Source organism: Phacochoerus africanus, chromosome 1 (genome assembly GCF_016906955.1).
Source record: "Phacochoerus africanus isolate WHEZ1 chromosome 1, ROS_Pafr_v1, whole genome shotgun sequence".
NCBI lineage: Eukaryota > Metazoa > Chordata > Mammalia > Artiodactyla > Suidae > Phacochoerus > Phacochoerus africanus.
In genome coordinates, this window is record NC_062544.1 from 94,342,971 (window position 1) to 94,366,572 (window position 23,602).

Below are 23,602 nucleotides of genomic sequence, written 5' to 3' on the forward strand. Positions count from 1 at the left end.
TATATCCAGAGAAAATTCTAATTAAAAAAAATGCATGCCATGCACCCCAATGCTCATGGCAGCACTATTTACAATATCCAAGACATGGAAGCAACCAAGATGCCCATTGACAGAGGAATGGATGAAGAAGATGTGGTACATATATACAATGGAATATTACTAAACCATAAAAAAGAATGAAATAATATCATTTTTAGCAACATGGATGTACATAGAGATGATCATACCAAGTGAAGTAAGACAAAGAAAACAAATATCATATGATATCACTTAAATGTGAAATCTAAAAAAAAGATACAAATGAACTTAATATTTACAAAGCAGAAATAGATTCATAAGCTTAGGAAACAAACTTATTAAAGGGGAAAGGTGGGGGAAAGGGATAAATTAGGAGTTTGGGGTTAACAGATACATACTACTGCATGTAAAATAGATAAAAAACTAGGAACTGCTGTATAGCACAGGGACCTCTATTCAATACTCTGTAATAACCTATAGGGTAAAAGAATCTGAAAAATAAAGGATACATATGCATGTATAACTGAATCACTTTGCTGTACACCTGAAACTAACATAACATTGTAAGTCAACTATATCCCAATAAAAAATAAAAATTAAATTTAAAAAATGACTTCTTTTTCATTCCTTCCACTCTTTTCTTGCTGGAACCCCCATGAAGCACTACCAGAGCTTCTGTACACTGGCAGGCAGGATCCAATCTACAAGTCACCAGCTTGCAACCAGTCAAGAAATGACAGCCGACTCAGCACACTACAGTTGATATAAGTGAATTCCAGAGAAAACCTTGTACATAGAATTCAGTTAAAAGTTATACAACACATCAGTTCTAAAAAAAAAAAAAAAAAAAGGTGGGGGCAGGGGGTGTTCCAGAGATATAGCCTGACTTTTCCATAGAAGTAGTAATGAAGGTGAGATGAAGGCTTGAAGCTACAGCTGGGTCAAGAAAAGGGCATTTAATGGTAAGAGAAAATAGTAAGGGAGTCACTGATGCCATTAACAAGGAGAAAAGATGGAAGACTGAGCCTTAGCCAGAAGGAGAAGGATTTATTTGGACACAAAAAGTAAAGCTGCCCAATAATTGGAATATTTCATGCAGCAAAGAAAATCAGTGAGGTCCTATGGGATGACTTCAGTTTTGCCTGTAAAACAGATGAGGCTGTGATCTGATGAGAGTGCCAGGGCTAGGAGGGGTCTTGGGGGGAGAGGCAGAGATAGTTTAGAACAGCTGCCATGGCTCCTGCAATAGAAGGATTCGACCAGAGTGGAGGGCAGCCTGGTTGAGGCGAGGGTGGCTGACACCCACTGGCACCGGTCATAGCAAGCCTCAGCTTGCTACATGACCCTGGCCAAAAATTCTTGGCAGCCCAGATACTCAACAACTGCTCTTCTTTGTGGACAGAGTGCCAGCAGGAGAGACTCAGGAAGCATCCCCTTAATAGAAAGACTCAAAATCTAGGGGAGACTTGGTTTAATACGTGTTTGGGACTTAAAACCCCGTAAACAAAGAGGTCAACGAATTCTTCAGAGAGCAATTCAGGCAACCCTATTCCAGCCCATCAAGAACTAGATGAAGAAAGACCAACACTTTAGATGAGGATTAGCAGAGTATGACATAAGAGCCTTCAGTTCTCTGAGCAAACAGAACGTCTCTAAGGCAAATATTTTGCTAACTTCTCCTAGTCAGAAACCTAGACTTCCTGCTAAAACTCCATCCACCTGCCTCCATGAATACTTTTACTAATAGTATATATACAATGGATGTGACTAGAGAGTATCATACTAAGTGAAATAAGCCAGAAAGAGAAAGACAAATACCATATGATATCACTTATATGTGGAATCTAAAACATGGCACAAATGAACCTATCTACAAAACAGAAACAAACTCACAGACATAGAGAACAGACTTGTGGTTGTCAAGGGGAAGGGAGGAAGAGAGGGATGGACTGGGAGATTGGGGTTAGTTGATACAAACTAGTACATTTAGAATGGATAAGCAATGAGACCCTACTGTATAGCACAGGGAACTATATCCAGTCTCTTGTGACAGAACATGATGGAAGGTAATATGAAAAAAAGAACGTCTAGGGAGTTCCGTTGTGGCGCAGCGGAGATGAGTCCAACGAGTATCCATGAGGATGCGGGTTCGATCCCTGGCCTTGCTCAGTGGGTTAAAAGATTCGGGGTTGCCATAAGCTGTGGTGTAGGTTGCAGACGTGGCTCCGATCCCATGTTGCTGTGGCTGTGGCATAGGCTGGCAACTGCAGCTCCGATTTGACCCCTAGCCTGGGAACTTCCAGATGCTGGGAGTGCGGCCCCAAAAACAAAATAAATAAATAAATAAACAAAATATTAAAAAATAATGTATACATATATGTATATGTATGACTGGGTCATTTTGTTGTACAGCAGAAATTGACAAAACACTAAATCGACTACACTTTATTTTATTTATTTATTTTTATTTTATTTTATTTTTTTTTTTGTTTTTTGCTATTTCTTTGGGCCGCTCCCGCGGCATATGGAGGTTCCCAGGCTAGGGGTCGAATCGGAGCTGTAACCACTGGCCTACGCCAGAGCCACAGCAACGCGGGATCCGAGCCGCGTCTGCAACCTACACCACAGCTCACGGCAACGCCGGATCATTAACCCACTGAGCAAGGGCAGGGACCGAACCCACAACCTCATGGTTCCTAGTCGGATTCGTTAACCACTGCGCCACAACGGGAACTCCAACTACACTTTAATTTAAAAAAAAAATATTTAAATAGCATATACACAGTGTTCTTATCCAAACTGGGGCCTTTTGGGAGAGAACAAGGAGGGTTGTTAACAATGAAGTGGGAACAGCAAGCCAATACAGGTCTGATCCAGGCGGTGGAACGCAGGGCCCACCTTCACCATTCCTGCCCCCCACCCACAGCTCTGTGTGGGTGGTCTAGGAGAAAAGGAAAACTCCTGGAAAATTGTGAGCATCCAGGACAGAATGCCACTGGGAGTATGTCCCAAGTCACATATTTAGATGATTGTGGTTGGCTAAACTCTAAGAGCACAAAGCCAGCTTAGGATGCAGAATGGGGAAAGGCTAAAGCCACCATGAATGCCAGGCAACTCAAAAATCAGAGCAGCTGTGTAGCTGCTCTTACCAAAACGTTTATTTTTATAAGTGCCATGTTTGGAAAAGACGGCTATAGGGGTAATGAAAGGAAATACCTTCTGACTCAAATAATAACTCCTCCATAAAATTGAATCCAAAATAAAACATCTTCGGAGTAGTCTAAACATCCCAGCAAATTTATCAGGACAGGGTATAAAAGGAGACACCTCTTAGGAAAAAAAAAATCATTTGTGAAAATTACTGAAGTATGTATGAATAAGTAGAACACTTTGTAAATATTTAACATTGGCAAGCAGAAGCAATAATGGTTAATTAGCAATTTGGAGGCTTTGGGGCAGTGGTTCTCAAACTGTGGTCCCCTGACCAGCATCAGCATCACCTGGGAACTTGGTAGAGATGCAGATTTTCAGGCCCTCCTCAGAAACTGTGGAGGTGGCCCCCAACCCTCGTTAAGTCTTCCAGTGTTTCTGATGTACTAGAAGTTTAAGAATTTCTGCATTATAGAAACAGCCATCTAGCAGCTGGGACTGGAAGGAATGACTTTCAAGGTCCTGGTAAAGTGTTCAGTAAGCTTTTCTTTAGAGCTTCCCGGCTAAAGTGCTACATTCTTTTTTCCTTTTTTTTTTTTTCCTTTTCCAAGTCTTTATTTTTCTGATTTTATTGGAGTATAGTTGAATTACAAAGTTGTGTTAGTTAACAATCCCATCTATCATCTCATCAAGAGAATAAAATACCTAAGAATAAACCTACCTAAAGAGGCAAAAGATCTATACTCTGAAAACTCTAAGACTCTGATGAAGGAAACTGAAGATGACACAAACAGATAGAAAGATATACCATGTTCTTGGATTGAAAGAATTAATATCATCAAAATGACTATACTATGCAAGGTAATCTATAGATTCGGTGCAATCCCTATCAAATTACCAATGGCATTTTTCACAGAACTAGAACAAAATTTTTTTTAAATTTGTACAGAAATACAGAAGACGTAGAATAGCCAAAGCAATCTTGAGAAAGAAAAATGGAGCTGGAAGAATTGGGCTTCCTGACTTCAGATTATACTACCAAGCTACAGCAATCAAAACAGTATAGTAATGGCACAAAACCAGAAATATAGATAAGTGGAATAGGATAGAAAACCCAGAAATAAACCCATGCATATATCTAATCTTTGACAAAGGAGGCAAGAACATACAATAAAAGAAAGAAAGGATCTTTAATAAGTGATGCTGGGAAAACTGGACAGCTACATGTCAAAGAATGAAATTCGAACTCTAACAGCATAAAGGACTACATTCTTGCTACTCAGAATGTAGATCATGAACCAGGGGCCTCAGCATCCTCTGGAAGTTTGACAGAAATGCAGAATCCTGGGCCTCAGTGTATCCCTAATGAATTCACGACTGCATTTACAAGATTTCCTGGTAATGCCTCTGTACTTTAAAACCTGAGCAGCACTAAACTGGAGGCAGCACATTTAACTAGTGAGGGAAGGGGGATTCCTGACTTCACCTGCTCACCTCTCACTCAAGGTCTGAGGCTGGACTTCAGGGAGCATCTGGTCCTGGGGTGGCTGCTGAAGCTGCTGGCCTTGCCTTCCACCCTTCCCCCACCCAGCTGCCTCTGGAGACCCTGAGGAAGCTGCCACTTGTCACAGCCAACTCTGACCTAGTAAGCTGCTTGGCATCAACATGCTCAAAGGTTCGGCCAAGTGTATACCTCTCCGAACTGGCTATGGTTTAAAATCCAGGAGATAATGAAAACACAGACAAGAAGGTCAGCTCCCTTAATCCCATAGATAATGCAGTAGAAATATACAGATGCTTTTGTCCCCATTAAACAAATCACTTCTCTCCTGGCATTTTAAACAGCAGATGAGATAATTCCCAAATTTGGAAGCTACTGAGTTGTATGAGAGAGGAAAAAAAAAAGTTACCATGCTCTGCTTCAAAGAAAAGCCCACCAGTTCGGGGTTTTTTTTGCCTTTTTTTTTTTTTTTTTTTTTTGTAGGGCTGTACCCAAGGCACATGGAGGTTCCCAGGCTAGGGGTCGAATCGAAGTTGTTGCTGCCAGCCTACACCACAGCCACAGCAATACTGGATCTTTAACCCACTGAGGGAGGCCAGGGATCGAACCTGCAACTTCTTGGATGCTAGTCTGATTTCTTTCCCCTGTGCCACAACAGTAACTCTCCCCACCAGTTTTCTTTTCTTTTTTGTTTTATTTCATCTTCAAACAAGTAAAAAAAAAAAATGTATTTTTTACAACCAACCTGGTAACATGGATCCCTCATTAGCAGCCTCAGACAAATTAAAACTCTCAGAAAATGAAGAGATGGGGCTCGGTCAACCCATTCTCTGAAAGAAAAAAACAAGAGAGAACAAGTTTATTCATGTTTAAAGACCAGTATCATCAACTATACTTTAATTTTTAAAAATGTGCATCGAAAATGAAAAAAAAAAAAAAAAAAGACCAATGTGATGGTTCATGAACAATGCAGGACTATGAAGGAGAATAAAAAACATCTAAAGGAAGAGCATTAGTTTCTCTCAAACAATCCGCCAGGGGACTGTTACTTGGTACTTGAGCACCTGACCCATTTTAATGCAAAATACATAGAAATTGTCATTATCACTATGAAGTAAGACACCCCCCCCCCAATGAGTTGGTTCCCAGGACCCTTACTGACTCAGGGCATCCCCTGACCAAAAGAAACAGCTAAAGGGCTCAACTTCATAAGACTTGATATCCTGATAGCTTAGTATCCATCTGAAAAAATGACATATACACAAAAAGAAAATTAGTTTTATTTTACTTCTAACCACATTGACTTTTTTTTTTTTTTTTGGTCTTTTTTCCATTTTCTTGGGCCACCCCTGCAGCATATGAAGGTTCCCAGGCTAGGGGTCAAATCGGAGCTGTAGCCACTGGCCTATGCCAGAGCCACAGCAACGCGGGATCCGAGCCGCGTCTACAAACTACACCACAGCTCACGGCAACGCCAGATCCTTAACCCACTGAGCGAGGCCAGGGATCAAACCTGCAACCTCATGGTTTCTAGTCAGATTCGTTAACCACTGAGCCACGACAGGAATTCCTAACCACATTTACTTATGAATGGGGTGTGTGCACGCATAGACACTAAGTAGCTTCTCCAGCCATGGATTCAGATTCAATGCCATCATCTCCATTTCCTCTGCTGCCTGATTTCTCCACCGTACTTGCTTTTTAAATGCAGTAACCACTGAAAACCCAGCTGCAGAAAAATAATCCATCATCTAAAGGAAGGTCGTACGATCTAACATGGAAACCATAAACTACCTTACGGCGTTTGCACCATGTCTAACACGAAGTCAAGCATGTAGGTAACCAACGATAGTGGGCCTGTTTTGAGGATAATACCTGCATTTTTGCTGCAAACACTGAACACATCTAATATCTAAAATGCCATCAGTAGATTTCGGAAGAAAGATTTCACTTCAGGGATCACTTTGCTGCCATTAAATGATGCGTACATCTGCTTGAGTAAACTTTTTCCCCCTTTTTAAAACTGAAGTATAGTTGATTTACAATGTTGTGTTGATTTCTGCTGTACAGCAAAGTGATTCAGATATTTACATGTATGTACCCATTCTTTTTCACATTCTTTTCCATTATGGTTTATCACAAGATATTGAATGTAGTTCCCTGTGCTATACAGTAGAACCTTGTTGTTTATCCATCCTATATATGTTAGTTTGCATCTGCTAACCCCAAACTCCCAATCCTTCCTGCCCTCACCTCCGTCCTCCTTGGCAACCACAAGTCTGTTCTCTGTCTCTGTGTCTATGAGTCTGTTTTGTAGATAGGTTAATTTGTGTCATATTTTATATTCCACATATAATTGATATCATATGGTATTTGTCTTTCTCTGTTTGACTAAATTCATTTAGTATGATAATCTCTAGGTCCATCCATGTTGCTGCAAATGACATTTCATTCTTTTTATGGCTGAGTAATATTCCATTATATGTAAGTACCACATCTTCACTATCCATTCAGTTTCTGACTCCTCCACAATCCTCAGAAATTCAACTTTGTCCCAGACCTGCAACTCAAACCCCTGGAGGCAGGTGGAACATTTGTAATTATTGCCCCTGGAGGTGTCCCGTCCACCTCTCCCACTTACACTCCTCCCTGAGCCGCTGGCCATTCCTTCCATCTACTGACTTGGCTCATGTGAAGCAAGTTGGAAATATGCTTTTCCCATAGCCTTATATTCCCAAGGATGTTTGAGTGCTCCTTATAAATCAGAGTCCCCAGCAGAGGCCTGGCTCTGCAGACAGAGGTCAAGGAAGATGTCCCAAGAACATCACTGCCTGAGAATTATGCCTCCTGCCATCACCAGAGCTCCTGATGGGAGCCACCCAGTAGCTGCCAGCAGCGTAACAGCCTCTTCCAGCCTAGGCACCATGACCATGAAACCTTTTATATGAAGGCAAAGCTCAGTTTCTTCTGAAAATAAAGGCAAGACTCAACCTGTCTGAGGGCTGCCCGTCAGGCAGAATTCCCCAAGGCCTGCATGAGGAGCTGCATGACAGTTCACCCTGCCTTCCTTACACTGGGAAAAATAATACAAATTTGAAGTACATTTTGAATTTAAAACAATTGTCTATGAAGTTCCCTGGTAGACTAGTGGTTAAGAACCAAGCACTGTCACTGCTGTGGCACATGTTCGATGCCTGGCCTGGGAACTTCCACATGTCATGGGCAGGGCCACAAAAATCACCTGTGGAACACTTGTAAGGATGTGGTTATTCTGAGTCTCCCACGAGAAAGAGAGTCCCTTTAATCTTATAAGCAGGGAGATGGCTCAGGACGAGTTTCCCTTTCAGGTGTTAGGGTTAGCTAAAGACAGCATGCAGCCTGTGGTGCAGGGCGGACAGCACGTCCCAAAAATCTAACAGGAACAGTGATCTGCTGCAACAGTAGCCGGTCACCTACCAAGGTTTAATGCTGTCAGCTCTTCATTATCCAAGAGGAGAAACCAGGAGCCATATTAAGAAACAACACGTGGCATTCCTGCTGTGGCTCAGTGGGTTAAGGACCCAATGTAGTGTCTGTGAGGATGCAGGTTGGATCTTTGGCCTCCCTCAGTGGGCTAAGGATCTGGCGTTGCCGCAAGGTATGGTGTAGGTCGCAGATGCAGCTCGGATATGGTGTTGCTGTGGCTGTGGTGTAGACCGGCAGCTGTAGCTGATTTAACCCCTAGCCAGGGAACTTCCATATGAAGACAGGTGGGGCCCTAAAAAGAAAAAAAGAAAAGAGAGGGAGAGATGACTCATGCTGCAGATGTGTGTGCACTTGGTATTTTTCCCATTAAGTATGTACAATCTTCATGAGGAAAGCCCATGACCTTTCCAATGCTTTTTCATATTAAAATAAATGATAAGACAACAAGGTCCTACAGTACATAGCACAGGCAACTACATCCAAAATCCTGGGATAAACTATGATGGAAAAGAGTATAAAAAAGTATGTATGTGTATAAATAAGTCACCTTGCTGTACAGCTGAAATTAGCATAAAACTGTAAATCAGCTATATTTTAATTTTTAAAAAATTTAAAAGTAAATATAAAAATATTTTTTCTGTTTCTTCTCACCTCTAAAAAAAGAAAAATAATTCCAGAACAATTTTTTGTTTTGTTGTGTTTACTATTAAAGGAGTGTAAATAAAGGAAGAGTTTCAGAAAAGTCTCAGAGTTGAAAGTTCTGTTCCATGCAAACGGCATTTTTTTGCTCTGCAGTTTGGGGACTATAGCCCAAAGCTCTTATTATTTTGACATGACTCTGGCCTCTGCTGTTGTAAATGTAAATAAAATTCCTGGTGGCCAAGTCCTCTGGGTCTTCCTTGGCTCCCAGCCCTTCACCCTCATGAGGACTGAGCACTGGTGGAGCCCTGGGACTCAAGGGGAATGGCGTGTTCTGTAAGATGATACAGAGCTCTGTTTGCCAAGAGCTGGGGGAACGAGGAAACACACTGCGTTTGGTGCAAGCAGAGAATTTCAGAGAATTATAGAGATGGATTGCAGAGATGGGTGCTTTTGTTTTAAGGTGTCGGTAACTGTGGCTGGAGGTGGAAGAAGAGGAGGAAGGGGAGGAGCGGGAGGAGAGGGAGGAGAAGGAGAAGGAGGGGGTGGGAGGGGATGAGGGAGAGAGAGGGTAATGATGAGCAGGGAGGGGGAGGAGGAGGGGGAGGAGGGGGAGAAGAAAGAGGAAGGGGGGAGGGAGGGGGAGGGAGGGAGGGGAGGAGGGGAGAGAGAGGGGTAATGGGGGGAAGGAAGACAAGGGGAGGATAAGGGGAGAAGGAGGGGGAGGGGAGGAGGGGGAGAGAGAGGAGGCCAGGAGGGGGAGGGAGGGGGGTGGGAGGGATGAGGGAGAGGGAAAGGGTAATGAGGGGGGAGGAGGATAAGGGGGAGGATAAAGGGGAAAAGAAGGAGGGGAGAAGAAGGAGGAGGAGAAGGAGGGGGAGGAAGGGGCAGGAAGAGAGGAGGGAAAGAGAGGGTAATGAGGGGAGAGGAGGAGGGGGAGGAGAAGGAGGGGAGGAGGGAGAGATGGAGGGTAAGGAGTGTGGAGGAAGAGGGGGGAAAGGGGGAGGAGGGGGAGGAGAGAAACAAGTGGAGGGGAGGGAGGAAGGAGGAGCAGGGAAGTGACCGGCCCCAACCCACCCAGGTAGCAGAGCTAAGCCCTGACTCCCAAGCCGGTGCTCCCACCATCCCTCACCACCACCCTCAGGAGTGGATGGCAGCACAGAAAGGGACACTCTTAAATACATCCTGCAGGGGCAGAGTGTTCTCACGGTGGCAGGGGTCCTTTGAGGTAGCTCTGAAAACCTCGTCTGTCGGCAAAGATAGTGTTTCCCTGGAGGCTGTGTCCCAATATAGCAGCGGCACAGCAGCAGACTTGTGAGGAGGCAAATATTTATCCCCTCTTGTGACTGAACTCCTGCCACTGCTTTCACAGGACTAGTGACACACGGCAGCATGACCGGCCCTCACGGCCTTTGTCCATAACCACCTGCCATATCACTTTCAGCACCAAATGTCATTTTCTGCTAGCAACGGAAAAAGAGAAGGGAAAATGGTACCACCAGAGACACAGCATTTGTAAAGAGAAAGGGTAGCCAAAGTTTTCCCTTCCTGCAGAGCAGCAGAAACTAATAGGTGATCTGAGAGCTGCACGTAAATACCAGTCACGAAGCTGAAGGGCTGAAGACTGAGCGTCAAATGCTCTGGGCTTAATTCCATCCAGGGGCTGATGCAAATGCCAGAGGTTACAACCTGGCCTTTCCCTCACCCAGAAAAAGCAACATCCTCAGGGTAGGTGTTATTTAGATTGCCTTTCTCATTAACACACAGAACAACAACAAAAATCTACTACATTTGACTCAGAATATAAAAGTGAAGGGATTCAAGCCTGTTTCAAAATAAGTATTACCTCAAATCGTAAGACAGAGTCCTGTTTTCTTGGATATTTGTAAAAGTAAACTTCACATCAAAATAGACATATAAAACTGAGATAAGAGCACATGCGAAAAAAATGAATTAGAAATGAATACTCAAGGGATCTTTAGTGACTTGTTCCACTCTTCTTAATGGGTTGGTGTCATCCACCAAACCTAGCCCAGAATAGACTCCCAATTGGAAGTCCATCTCAATAGAAGCTGGCCCTGGAAGTCAGACAGATAGTGAGTAGAAAGGATTGTTCAAGGTGTTTATTCTATATAGCTGGTAAAAGTTTCAGGCAGAGAATGCTTTCAAACCTTTATTCATTACCTACTGGGAGCCAAGCATTGTTACATGCCCAGGACTCCAGGCTGGACAAAACAAACAAAAAAACATGCCCTTGTGTGCCCAGAGGTTATCTTCTAGAAAAAGAATACACACAAACAAACAAAAATGTGCATCAGGTGGTGACCAGTGAAAAACAGCAAAAGGTTAAAGGTGTTGGGGTTGCTATTTTAGGACAGTCAGAGCAGAGTTCTCCAATAAGGTTAGCATTTGAGTGAACTGAGGAATGAGCCAAGATCAGAAGAGCAGAAGAGGTAAGTATCCAGTCCCTGAGTGGGAGTGCACTGCTTTGTGCAAGGAAGCCCGTGTGGGCTGGAGCAAAATGTGCAAAGACAGAGTAACATGAGTTGAAGTTTGAGAGATGGCAGGAGCCAGTTCTATAGGGCTCTGTAGACTAAGAAGAGAGATTTTGGACTTTTTATTCTAGACAGTCATGGGAAGGCTTTAAGCAGAGGACAGACAAATGCGACAGAGCTTTTGAAAAAATCCTTTTGATGCACTGTTAGGAACAGTAGAGGGAGTCAAGGGTCAAAGCCAAGAACCCTAGTTAGCCCACTGCAATTGTGCAAGCAAGAGACGATGGCAGCTAAGACTAGGTTAATAGATGGGAAAGACAAAAGCTGAGAGGAAGGCAAGTTGAGTAAGAAAAATCAAAAGTCCTGTTTTAGGCATGTTAATATTGAGATGCCCAAAGAAGTCCACCAATCAAACTGGGAAACAAAGGATTCAGGAGTTCCCATCAAGGCGCAGCAGAAATAAATCTGACTAGTATTCATGAGGATGCAGGTAGATCCCTGGCCTCTCTGAGTGGGTTAAGTTTGTGGCATTGCTGTGAGCTGTGGTGTAGGTAGCAGACATGGCTCAGATCTGGCATTGCTGTGACTGTGGGGTAGGCCAGCGACTACAGCTTCAATTCAACCCTTAGCCTGGGAACCTCCATATGCCGCAGGTGCAACCCTAAAAAGGCCAAAAAAAAAAAAAGTATTCAAGTGTAACAAGAGAGAGTATCCCTTATCATCTCAGAGCAAAGCTGACAGAGTGGTTCAGGAACAGGTGGGGTTTCATAAGAGGGAGGGTTTGGGGTCCTGGAATGGGTTCCTGCTTCCTCCCTGGCTCTCAGAAGCTCATGTACTGATGGGACACTGTCAGGTATTGGTTGGTCAGGATCAAAGCTGGTTCTGGCTCTCCCGTGTGGCCAAGGAACAAGCAGTCCTTTCCTGGGAAGTTTAGGGAACATTTGAATTTCCTGCCTGTTAGACATCCAAATGAAGGACTTTCACAAAAAGTGACAGTCAACAGTAGAAAAGAGAGAATATGATTACTTTTCTGTGGTGTAAACCTGAAAACCAATGTTAAATAAGCTTAGATTAGTAAAGAACCAGGGGATCAGCTCCTAGTAGGAAAAAAAAGAGTCAGTAAAGAACCAGGGGATCAGCTCCTAGTAGGAAAAAAAAGAGTCAGTACAGCACCTCGGGGCCCTGGGCTTGTCCCCAGCTCCCAGCCGCTTATCTATGACATAAGGTGGACTGTATTGTCTCCAGGATCCAAATCCAGCTCTAACTGGATAATTTTTTTGTGAATATATATATATACATATACATGTACACGTATACACATTTTAAGTTTGGGATAAACTCTAAACAACATCTTAGGAGAAATCAAAATGTAAGAGCTAGATATTTGCTCCAAGTTAGGAATCATTATTTGCCTGAGGACCACAGCCTTATTTTCTTCTTTCTACATTTAAGGTTGTAAAACTGAGAACAAAAGGGAGACCAAAAGACAAGACTCTAAAGGCTTCTACTCTGGACACAAGCAGAATACAGTTTGTATGTACATAATAATCTCTCATGTAAGTGAAATAAAAAAACAAGGCAGGGAGTTCCTATTGTGGCTCAGTGGGTTAAGAACCTGACCAGTATCCATGAGGATGCAGGTTCAATCCCTGGCCTCACTCAGTGGATTAAGGATCTGGCATTGCTCTGGCTGTAGTGTAGGTCACAGACACAGCTCAGATACACAGCTCAGATCTGGCGTTGCTGTGGCTGTGGCGTAGGTCAGCAGTTGCAGCCCTGATTCAACCCCTAGCCTGGGAACTTCCTTATGCTGTGGGTGCAGCCCTAAAGAGAGCGGGGAAGAAAAGCATACAATTTTTTTAAAAGATTACAAGGAAATATAGCAAGTGCTCCTGGAGTTATTCCTAAGCATGGTATGAATAGTAAATGTTCGTTTTTAAAGTAATTCTCTGTGTTTCTCAAATTTCTTACAGTGATTAAAAAAATATAATGCAAAGAAATTCTACTTCATGGAGACCCTCAGCCTCCTAGGTCCCGGCATGGGCACAGACAGCAAAGGTCTGATCAGCAAAGAAATAACTATGTACGTCTTCCTGGTTACAGGTTTCTGTGAAGTTCCCAAAACACTTTTTCTTTTTTTTTTCTTTTCGGCTGCACCTGTGCCATGTGGAAGTTCCTGGGCCAGGAATGGAACCTGCACCATTGCTGTAACCAGAGCCACAGCAGTGACAATGTGGGATCCTCAACTTGTGCAGCCACCAGGGAACTCCTCCCAGAACACTTTTAATAGCATGTTTAACAGGACTGGGATGGTTTGGGCCAGATATTTTCCCCTAGATCAAGCAGTTCTTGAACTCTTAGAGATCTGTAAATAACTTCCCCATCTAGACTTTCTCCATACTTCTTTCCAAGCAGCAGATACTTCAGCAAACATGATATAAAATAATAAGGATGCCAACTTCATCTTATCAGAAAAGTGACTGCATTTTCGGATCAAAAAAAAGGTCATGCTTAATTAGATCACATGGTTCTCTTTTAACTGAGCATGGAAAACCAGGAACATGCTCACCTCTACAAAATTTGGGGAGTGGGAGGGGACATATCCCAACCATTTTAGGATATTCAGATCAGGAAGAGGCCAGTTAAGTGAATCCAACTTTAAAGTAACTTCAAATTTCATATTAGATAGCAGAGGACAAGATTTAATTAGTGTGTTATTTTAAATTATGAAACTAAGATAAATTTTATCTTACATTTAAAGAGATTTAAGTTATAATTTCAACTCTGCCCTAATAACGAGGGGTATCCCAAAGTATGGGTTAGAGGATGATAGCAGCTGGGAAAGTGAAATAGATGAGGACCAACAAGAACAACATCCATCAGGTGTAAACAGATGAGACTAAATTCCCAATCAGCTGTATTCTCAGGGCAATCTTGAATGGCAGGACATCTTGAGTATGCCCAAATTCGTCTATAACCAGAATCGGACCAAAGTCCACACCCCCAAGCTCATCCATCCTTAGGCTGTCTTCATATAATTTATATTTACCACATTTACTTTGTATTGAGATGGTGGGTAATTGTTTGCCTGCCCAAAGTGAGCCCCTAGGAAAAAAGGGACCACATGTCCCACCCAGCTTTATATTTTCTCCTCTCCTCCTTCTCCACCATGTGCTCCCTTCCTTCAGTGCACAGGGTGATGCTCAAGAATTTGTTTACTGAATTGAATCCAAGACTTTCAGTCAACATTAAATCTGATGTTCACAAAGAAAGGGGGATATAGATAGGACAACAGACTGGAAAAGGCCCTGAGATATAATTCTTCTATTAGCCTAAAGTTAGAAGGAAAAGAAACCCCAAAAAAAGCAGTTCTGGCCAAACAATTGAGGTTATATGAGGTGAGAAACAATCCACCTATTACCCAACCCAGCTTTTAGAATAGAACTGAACATAACAATCTGTCAGCAGTGAGAGGATGACATAAAAGGATGCTCTTGATGTTCAACATTCCAAAATTCCTTCTACTATGAAAGCAAAGAGATCTAGAATCACCTCTTCCTGGTTTAAAGATTTCCAGGGACTGATCATGTTCCAAGCCAGTAACTCCATCCCATCTCAGAAGCCTCATTAATCACTAAGAATTTGAAAAGGTCCTGGCAAGAGATCTCTTGACATCAGAATTGTTAAGATCTTTTTCAGCTGGTGGATGCCAACTCTTACCCAATTATCTTCCCTAACAATTCCTGCACCCTCAGTATAGAGACACGGTAAGGTCTCCACATCTTTAATGGAGGAAATCTGCCTTCCCCAAAGTACCAACCCAACAAATGGCCTACCAGACAAACCCTGAGGAGTCTATGACAGCTGTCTTCAACATAAATTAAGAACTTCAATTTCCAGTACATTTCAGGCATAATTACTCCACTACTAACCATTCTTCTACTCTGTTCAAGCTCAAGAAGAAGCAGTTCAGAACGATGACTTCAGGTCCTTTGGAATGTTCATTAACCATTCAATAATCTTTGAGTATACCTCCAAACACTGAGCAGTGACCCAATTTTATAACCTTGGTAAAAATTCTAGGCTTCCTGTATCATCTGACCAGGCTAATAATCTTCTGCTTAAACCAAAGTACAAAGGAATGACAGATGCAGTCCAAACCCTGGATTGTTTTTAAACTAAACCAATGTTTTGGGCAGTCGCTGTCCAATACTTAAATATACAATACTGAATAACCCATCCAAAAGGTCAAATCATTGGACCACCACTTGGACTGTATTTAGAAATTGATTCATCATGGAGGGCCCATCAGGATGCTATACTATTTACAGTCACTTATTGCACTGGACCAAGTCAGAGTTTCATTTTGGTCACGGCATCAAATTATTAATATTTCTCCTATTTTCCAGAATAGGAGTAATTTTCTTCCCATCTCACCGGGGCAGAATTCAGAGATCTCATTCAAGTCCCAAAGTGACAAAGAAGATTCAAGGTTGTGCAAGGGCTTTTCAGCCAGTGCCTGTGGGGAGAGAGTCTGGGTCTCCTGGGAGAGTAGAAGGCCAGGTCCTACCATGAAGGGATGTTGGGAGCCTCCTTCAAATCCAGCAGCAGCATAGCCCTTGATGCAAGCATCCCAGAAAGGATAGAAAATTCATTCTTTGGGAGTTCCCATTGTGGCTCAGCAGGTTAGGAACCCTATGAGTATCCATGAGGACATGGGTTTGATTCCTGGCCTTGCTCAGTGGGTTAAGGATCTGGCATTGCTATGAGCTGTGGCATAGGTCGCAGATGAGGCTGGGATCTACCATTTCTGTGGCTGTGGTGTAGGCCAGCAGTACAGCTCTAATTCAACCCCCAGCCTGGGAACTTCCATATGCCATGGATGTGGCCCTAAAAAGACAAAAAAAAAAAAGTAAGGAAGGAAGAAAATTCATTCCTGTCTGCAATCCAGCTCTGGTCAGTGGCTCATGGAAAAGCCCTGGTTTTCAACAAAAATCTAGAGGACCCTAATATATACTAGCCCCACCTTGCACGCATGTTAAGATAAAAGAGAGCAAAGGAAAGAACATCTGACTTGGTCCCAGGAAGAAAGGTTGTCCTGGGCTGTGACTAGATGCCACACACCCATCCTCCCTGGTCCAGGCTGCGGCAGTCCATTTAATCAGAGCTTGTATTGACTATAAACCTGTACTGTAGGATGTTGGTCATGGTGTCACCCAACGTCTCTGCAATGACTGTCTCCTGGGTCTACAAACTCAAAATAGGGAAACAATGCAACTTGGGTGTTCTCTCATTTTTGCCTTGTCCATCATAAAATTCAGCTAAATTCAGTCCTAACCAGAGTGATTTTAATGAGACCATCTACAATACCTATTCATTCACCTCCTTAGAAATGGTCTCTATTTTATCCTTTAAGCACGTCCAACTTTGTAAACCACTTCAAACCACATGCTAGAAATAAGATATATAAAATATGCCATTCTTGGGTAAGTACCTTTGACCTTCCTGGGACAATCTTACCTGCATATGAGTCTATTCTTCACCAAGGCTATAAAAATCTCCTCAAACAGTTTATGCTGGGGATGTTTGCTGAAATTTCTCTCATTCTTGTAGTTTATACTGAGATAAAAATAAACAGAGAAGCATTTTGTAATAAAAATTATTCAGGGTGCTTCAAATCTACTGATGCAGAGAAAGACCACCTATATGAGGGTAAACACTGAAGGATTCTTGCAATCTAATATATTGCTAAAGGCAAGTTAGCCTTGTTAAAACAGGAAGCAGAAACTTAATTATAAAGTTAGTAATAAAGGTTACAGTCAAGCTTATATTTCATTTTACCATATTAACTAAATTATTCTCTATAAACACTTACCAGTTACAATTGGTGAGGGGGAAGAAAAGAGCATATGGAGAGAAAGGATGGCTAAACACATTATCTAGACATTCGTGCAACAGGCAGAGAAGAACCCCTCCCCCCTTTACTTTACCACCCACCATGGCCCATGGGCTGCCAGAGCCATTCACACCATGCATAGCTCCTTGCAGATAACAGGGAGTTATTAAACACAGTCTATATGCTTTCAACCACAAGAGTTTTGTGGCTGCTGATGGTGTATGTGACAAAGTGAGATAGTCTAGCTTCAGCTTTTTTCCCCTGAGATTTCAGTCATCAGAGTAGTTAAAAATACCTCAAAGAATTCCACTTTAAAAGTGGGAAAGGATAAGAGATAATGCACAAAAAGATCATATTGCTATAAAATATATAATACAATATCTTTATGCACATTAAAATAGACTAATTTTGGTAGTTCCTTGGTGGCGCAGTGGGTTAAGGATCCAGGGTTGGCCCTGCTATGGCTCAGGTGGCTGCTTTGGCATGGGTTCAATCCCTGACCCTGGGAACTTCCAAATGCCATGGGCATGGCCTAATTAATTAATTAATTAATTAGACAAATTTTAAGATCTAGTCTAAGTATACAAGAATTACAGGAACACAGCACCTCAGAGGTGAATTCTGTAGCCTGATATTGCTTTTTGTACCTTTCTGCCCTCATAGTCTTTCAGGTGTCATTGGACTGTGTGTCCCTATCCTAGTGAAGTGAAGGCCATCACAGTTTTTAGTACATGGACATAGGCAGACTGAACATGTAAGAATTTTTAAAGAATTTTAAAGAATTCACTAAGCACGTATTTTAAAAATATGACCTCAGAGTTCCTTCGTGGCTCAGCCGGTTAGGGATTCACTGTTGTCATTGCTGTGGCATGGGTTTGATCCCTGGTCCTAGAACTTCCACATGCCGTGGACACAGCCAAAAAAAAGTAAGTAAATAAATTTTTTTAAAAATATGAACTCATGTAGCATTATGTGATGTTGGTGGATTATTAAATTCACTGCCATAAAATGACAGGGAAACAAAACAAAATAAACAAATGATTATTCTAGAATATTTATACTGCTATTTCATGTCATCACTATTTAATGGCACTTATAGCCACATGAGCTTAACACAAGGTAAAACTGAGAGAACCAGCTTCTGGAAGGGCAGTGGCCCACAAGACTGTGCAAATTCTAAAAGGTTGATGTGGCAACAGGAGAGAGAAACCTGGGCCGACACTTATCCCTCCAACTGAAAGCCTTGTCTCTTGGACAACCATAGTCTTCCGCCACTGCATCTTTTCACAGCAGGGGCTGCTCTTATGTTTCTTCATTGCTGGCAAAATATGGACAGACCAAAAGCTAAAGACAAGGCTCAGAATTAGCCCAGCTAGCTCACCTGAGCTACTTCCTCATGGAGCAAACGCCAAAAGTGTGTCATAAGGTGTCCTGAAAGCTGTTTAGCCTGTTATTTACACACTCATTCTGGGAACAGGTGAAGCACTCACTAAAATCATTAATTAATAATTCCTGGAGGGTTCCCTAGTGGATCATCAGGTTAAGGACCTGGCATTGTCACTGCTGTGGTTCAGATCACTGTTGTGGCATGGGTTGGATCCCTGGCCCTATAACTTCTATATGCTGTGGGTGCGGCAAAAAAAAAAAAAAAAAAAGAATCCCCATGGTAAATTTTCAAATGGCTCCTGTAGCAAATTCAAGTAAGTCCTTAAGTCCTTGGGCTAATTGGGGTAGACCACTGAAAGCAAGGGACACACTGGATTTCTTACCTAAAATTTTCAAGTTCAACGGCTTCTGTGGACTCGTGCCACTGACCTCGCATTCTGTGCGCACCCCCCCTGATGGTGGGCTCAGACTTCATCATGCTGTTTTGAGTGCTATCGAAGTGAATGGCTGGAAGCTACAGAAATAGAAGGACAGAGAACATGAGGATGGCAGCTCAGCAAAGAAAAAAGAAAGTAACCAAAGGGGGAATGAGGGGAACAAGTTTCTCCTCAAGCCAACCATTAACACAATGTCAAACACAGAGGTTTTCCAAGAGTTACACAGTTTTGACTAAAACATTTACTCTACAGGAGTTCCTGCTGTGGTGCAACAAGATTGGCAGTGTCTCTGCAGTGCCAGGACACAGGTTAGATCCCATGCAGACACGGTGGGTTAAAGGATCTGGCATTGCTACAGGTGCAATGTAGATCATAGCTGCAGCTTGGATCTCATCCCTGGCCTGAGAATATCCATATGCCATGGGGCAGCCAAAATAGAAAAAATATTTGCTCTACCTATGCTGTTTTTTTTCATAGATTCTGACACCACCTGTTATATCTTACAGTTACTTATATATTTTTAGTCTCCCTTGTTTATAACATCTGCTCAACTTGGGTAGGAGCTTAACTATTTCTGTTCAGTGCTGGATCCGTAGCACCTCTAACAGAGCTGGGTGATGCCTGCATACTAGGAGCTTTTGAAGCTGCTGCTGCTGCTGCTTCTTTTTTTTTTTTTTTGGATTACTTACTATAAATTTTTTAAAATTGAAGTCTAGTTGATTTACAATGTCATGATAATTTCTGCTGTACAGCAAAGTGATTCAGTTGTATATAGAAATACACCCTTCCCATTATGGTTGATCACAGGACACTGAATATAAATCCCTGTGCTATACAGTAGGATCTTGTTGTTTATGCCCTCCATGTGTTACAGTTTTCATCTGCTAACCTCAACCTCCTAACCCATCCCTTGAAGCTTCTTGGAGAGATTCAAAGGTGCAATCAGAAAAGAGAGCTGACAGATCCAGCTGGAAACTCAGAGTGGAGCCCCAAACTGAGAAGGCATCATCTTTCTTCATTTCTCGTCTTCACCCATTGTGCACACTGCTTGCCAGGGGTTATGGATATAAAGGTAAAGAAGACTCTAACACTTTTAACCAGCCTGACCATCCCGATTCCTCAACCATGTTAGTAAAAGTTGTGAACATGTAGAAGTCACCATAAGAAAAGTAGAAGTATGCTTAAATTCCCTGAAAGAACTTAAGTACCCCCCCCATTTACAATATGCAACTGGTAATTATTTATTTGATAAATTGTGACATTATCAGTATTCAAGTCATTTCACTTATCATCATTCACCTGCAATTAGGAAAACCCAAGAATTGTTTCTTGCACTGCAGTCCAGCTGGACAAAGTGCAAACCAATACCCTATTCTTTCCAAAGTACAAATGAGGAATGTCTTAGAATTAGCTCAAGTATTACAGACAAGGTGAGAAAAGCAGAATATAACAAACAAAAGCATGCTATTCATTTCAGTAAAGTCATTCTGTTCCACATCTTAGGATTATAAGATAAAGCTACAAGACACTGTACATGCTGTCCTACTCCCTCTAAGCATTTGCTAGAAATCTGCATAAAGACGTGATCTCCTTAGCCTAAATGTGCATTGACAGATGAATGGATTAAGAAGCTGTGATACACATACACAATGGAATATTACTCAGCCATTAAAAAGGACAAGGATTTCTCATCATGGCTCAGCAGTAATGAACCCAACTAGGATCCATGACGTTGCAGATTCAATCCCTGGCCTAGCTCAGTGGGTTAAGGATTCAGCATTGCCGTGAGCTGTGGTATAAGTCATAGACACAGCTTGGATCCAGTGTTGCTGTGGGTGTGGTGTGGGCCAGCAGCTGCAGCTTGAATTCAACCCCTAGCCTGGGACCTTCCATATGCTGCAAATGCGGCCCTAAAAAACGAAAAAAAAAAAAAGGACAAAATAATGCCTTTTGCAGTAACATTGATACAACTAGAGATTCTCATACTAAGTCAGTCAGACAGAGATAGACAAATACCATACGATATCACTTATATGTGGAATCTCAAATATGGCACAAATGATCCTATCTACCAAACAGAAATAGAGTCATAGACCTGGAGAAGAGACTTGCGGTTGCCAAGGGGAAGAGGGGAAGGGAAGGAGTGGGATGGACTGGGAGTTTGGGGTTGGTAGATGTGAGCTATTATCTTTAGAACAGAGAAGCAATAAGGTCCTACTGTACAGCATAGGGAACTGTGTCCAATCTCTTGGGTTAGAACATGATGGAAGATAGTATGAAAAAAAGAACGTATATATATGTATGACTGGGTCACTTTGCTGTACAGCAGAAATTGACAGAAGATTATAAATCAACTATACTTTAAAAAAAAGATGTGGTTTCCTCATCCAAAGAGAGCATGTCATTCTTCCCACATGGCAGTCAGTTTACAGAAAGACACAATATAATATGGACATGGGTTAACAGCTTGCAAAAAAAAAAAACCCAAACACTTCTTTCTCATGTACTACACATAGCTGAATTTTCAAATTATGATAATAAACCTTACATCCTCTATAACTACATTTCTACATTTCTCAGTTCAGTGGACCAGTCCACAAGACAAAAGGCCCTGGGCACTTGAGTCAGTAAGACCCAGTGGCTAAGAGAAGAAACTCTAGGCCAGATACCCTGGGTTCAAATCTACTCTAGCTGCATGATCTTAAAAGATGCTCACTCTCCGTAGGTTTCAGTTTCCACATCATTACAACAGAAACAATAATAATAGTATGTAATTCAGAGTTATTATGAAAAGTAAGTGACTTAGATTTTATTAAGCACCTGCAGTGGGCTAGGTATAGTTCTCAGTGCTTTACACTCTTTTAATACTCAAAATTATCACCATTGCACAGATGAATAAATGAATTCTGTCCTTCCAAACTATATGATGAGGTGTGAAAACCTAAATGATAGCTTGAAGGCTTGAATTCCCAGCACTGCACAAATTGTTCCCAATTCCTTATGTTCTCTGCATATCCTTTATTGTCTAGCATAGAAGGAGGTCCAGTGAAATCTCACCACCTAGAATAGCCACAGCCCAGGTATCCAGAGTGGTAAGGCTAGGAGAGCACCGTTGCCAGACTTCTGTCATATTCAGTCACCAGCTCTGTTACTATACACTACATCTGAAAGGTTATTTTGGACAACTCCAAATCTGAATTGGTAGCATCATAAGTGTAGCATAATGGAGTTCCCATTGGGGCTCAGCAGGTTAACACCCAACATAGTGTCCATAAGGATGTGGGTTCGATCCCTAGCCTTGCTCGGTGGGTTAGGGATCCAGCATTGCTGTGAGCTGTGGTGTAGGTTGCAGATGCAGCTTGGATCCCACATTGCTGTGGCTGTGGCATAGGCCACAGCTGCAGCTTTGATTCAACCCCTAGCCTGGGAACTTCCATATGCCACAGGTGCAGCCATAAAAATAAAAAAAAAAAATAAATGTAGAGTAACACAAATCCATAGAGGTAATTTAAAAGTGTGTCCCTTTCTACAAATGATAGACTCCTAGACTCTCAGATTGTATAACTTCCTCATGGAGTTCCCTGGTGGCTCAGAGGGTTTAGGATCTGATGTTGCTGCTGCGGCTCTGGTTATAGCTGTTGTGCAGATTCGATCTCTGCTCTGGGAACTTCCACATGCTGTGAGTGTAGCCAAAATATATATATATATTCCTCAATTCAACCCTCAATCACCATCACCATCATCACAGATTACCTCTATGGTACTTACCATGTGTCAGCCAGTGTTCTAAGTGTTTTGCACGTTTAAATCTATTTAATCCTTTAAACAACAAGGTCCTATGGTACAATACAAAGACCTACATTCAATGTCCTATGATAATCCATTATGGAAAAGAATATAAAAAAGAAGAGAATGTATATTCTGTACAACTGAGTCACTTTGCTGTACAGCAGAAATTAACACATTGTAAATCAACTAGACTTCAGCTTTCCCATCTTGGCTCAGCGGAAATGAATCTGACTAGTATCCATGAGGACACAGGTTAGATCCCTGGCCTCGCTCAGTGGGTTAAGGATGCAGCATTGCCATGAGCTGTGGTATAGGTCACAGATGCATTGCTCTGGCTGTGGTGTAGGCCAGCAGCTACAGCTCCAATTCAACCTCTATCCTGGGAACTTCCATATGCTGCGGGCACAGCCCTAAAAAGCCAAAAACAAACAAACAAATAAAAATCTAGTTAATCCTCCTTAGAACCCTGTGAGGTAAATTCCACATTATAGATGAGGAAACTGCAGCACAGAGAGCTAAATGACTTAGGTCCCATAGCTCACAAGGACAGAGCTGGGATTCAAACCCAGGCAATCTCCTCCATCTCCAACACTCTTAATAGTCCAATATCTGCTGATGTGTTACCCATGACAAGAAGCACTGTTCTGGGTCCACCTGTTTATGGTGCAGAGTCTGACTCTGGACCAAGGTTTCCTTCATGCTGAGGTGAAGCCTGTCTCCCAGTGCTTTCCCTGGCTTTCAGCCCAGCCCCAGCTCCTTTCACAATGTTTGAAAGGACAAAATTATTTCTTTAAACATATAGGGTGCCTGGTTCTGGGGGAACCCC

The 23,602-nt window shown here is 42.3% G+C and overlaps 1 protein-coding gene across 3 annotated transcripts in view; it reads right to left on the bottom strand.

The window, feature by feature from the left end:
- The window catches only part of NEK10 (NIMA related kinase 10), a 179,817-nt gene that overhangs the window by 124,978 nt on the left and 31,237 nt on the right, over positions 1-23,602 (bottom strand). For all 3 annotated transcript variants that reach the window (XM_047769255.1, XM_047769253.1, XM_047769248.1), the window contains exons 4-6: positions 18,934-19,064; positions 16,789-16,887; positions 5,415-5,499 (exon numbers count right to left, since the gene is read on the bottom strand). In XM_047769255.1, coding sequence (XP_047625211.1) covers positions 5,415-5,499; positions 16,789-16,887; positions 18,934-19,064 — 315 coding nt within the window. The remainder of the gene's footprint in view (positions 1-5,414; positions 5,500-16,788; positions 16,888-18,933; positions 19,065-23,602) is intronic.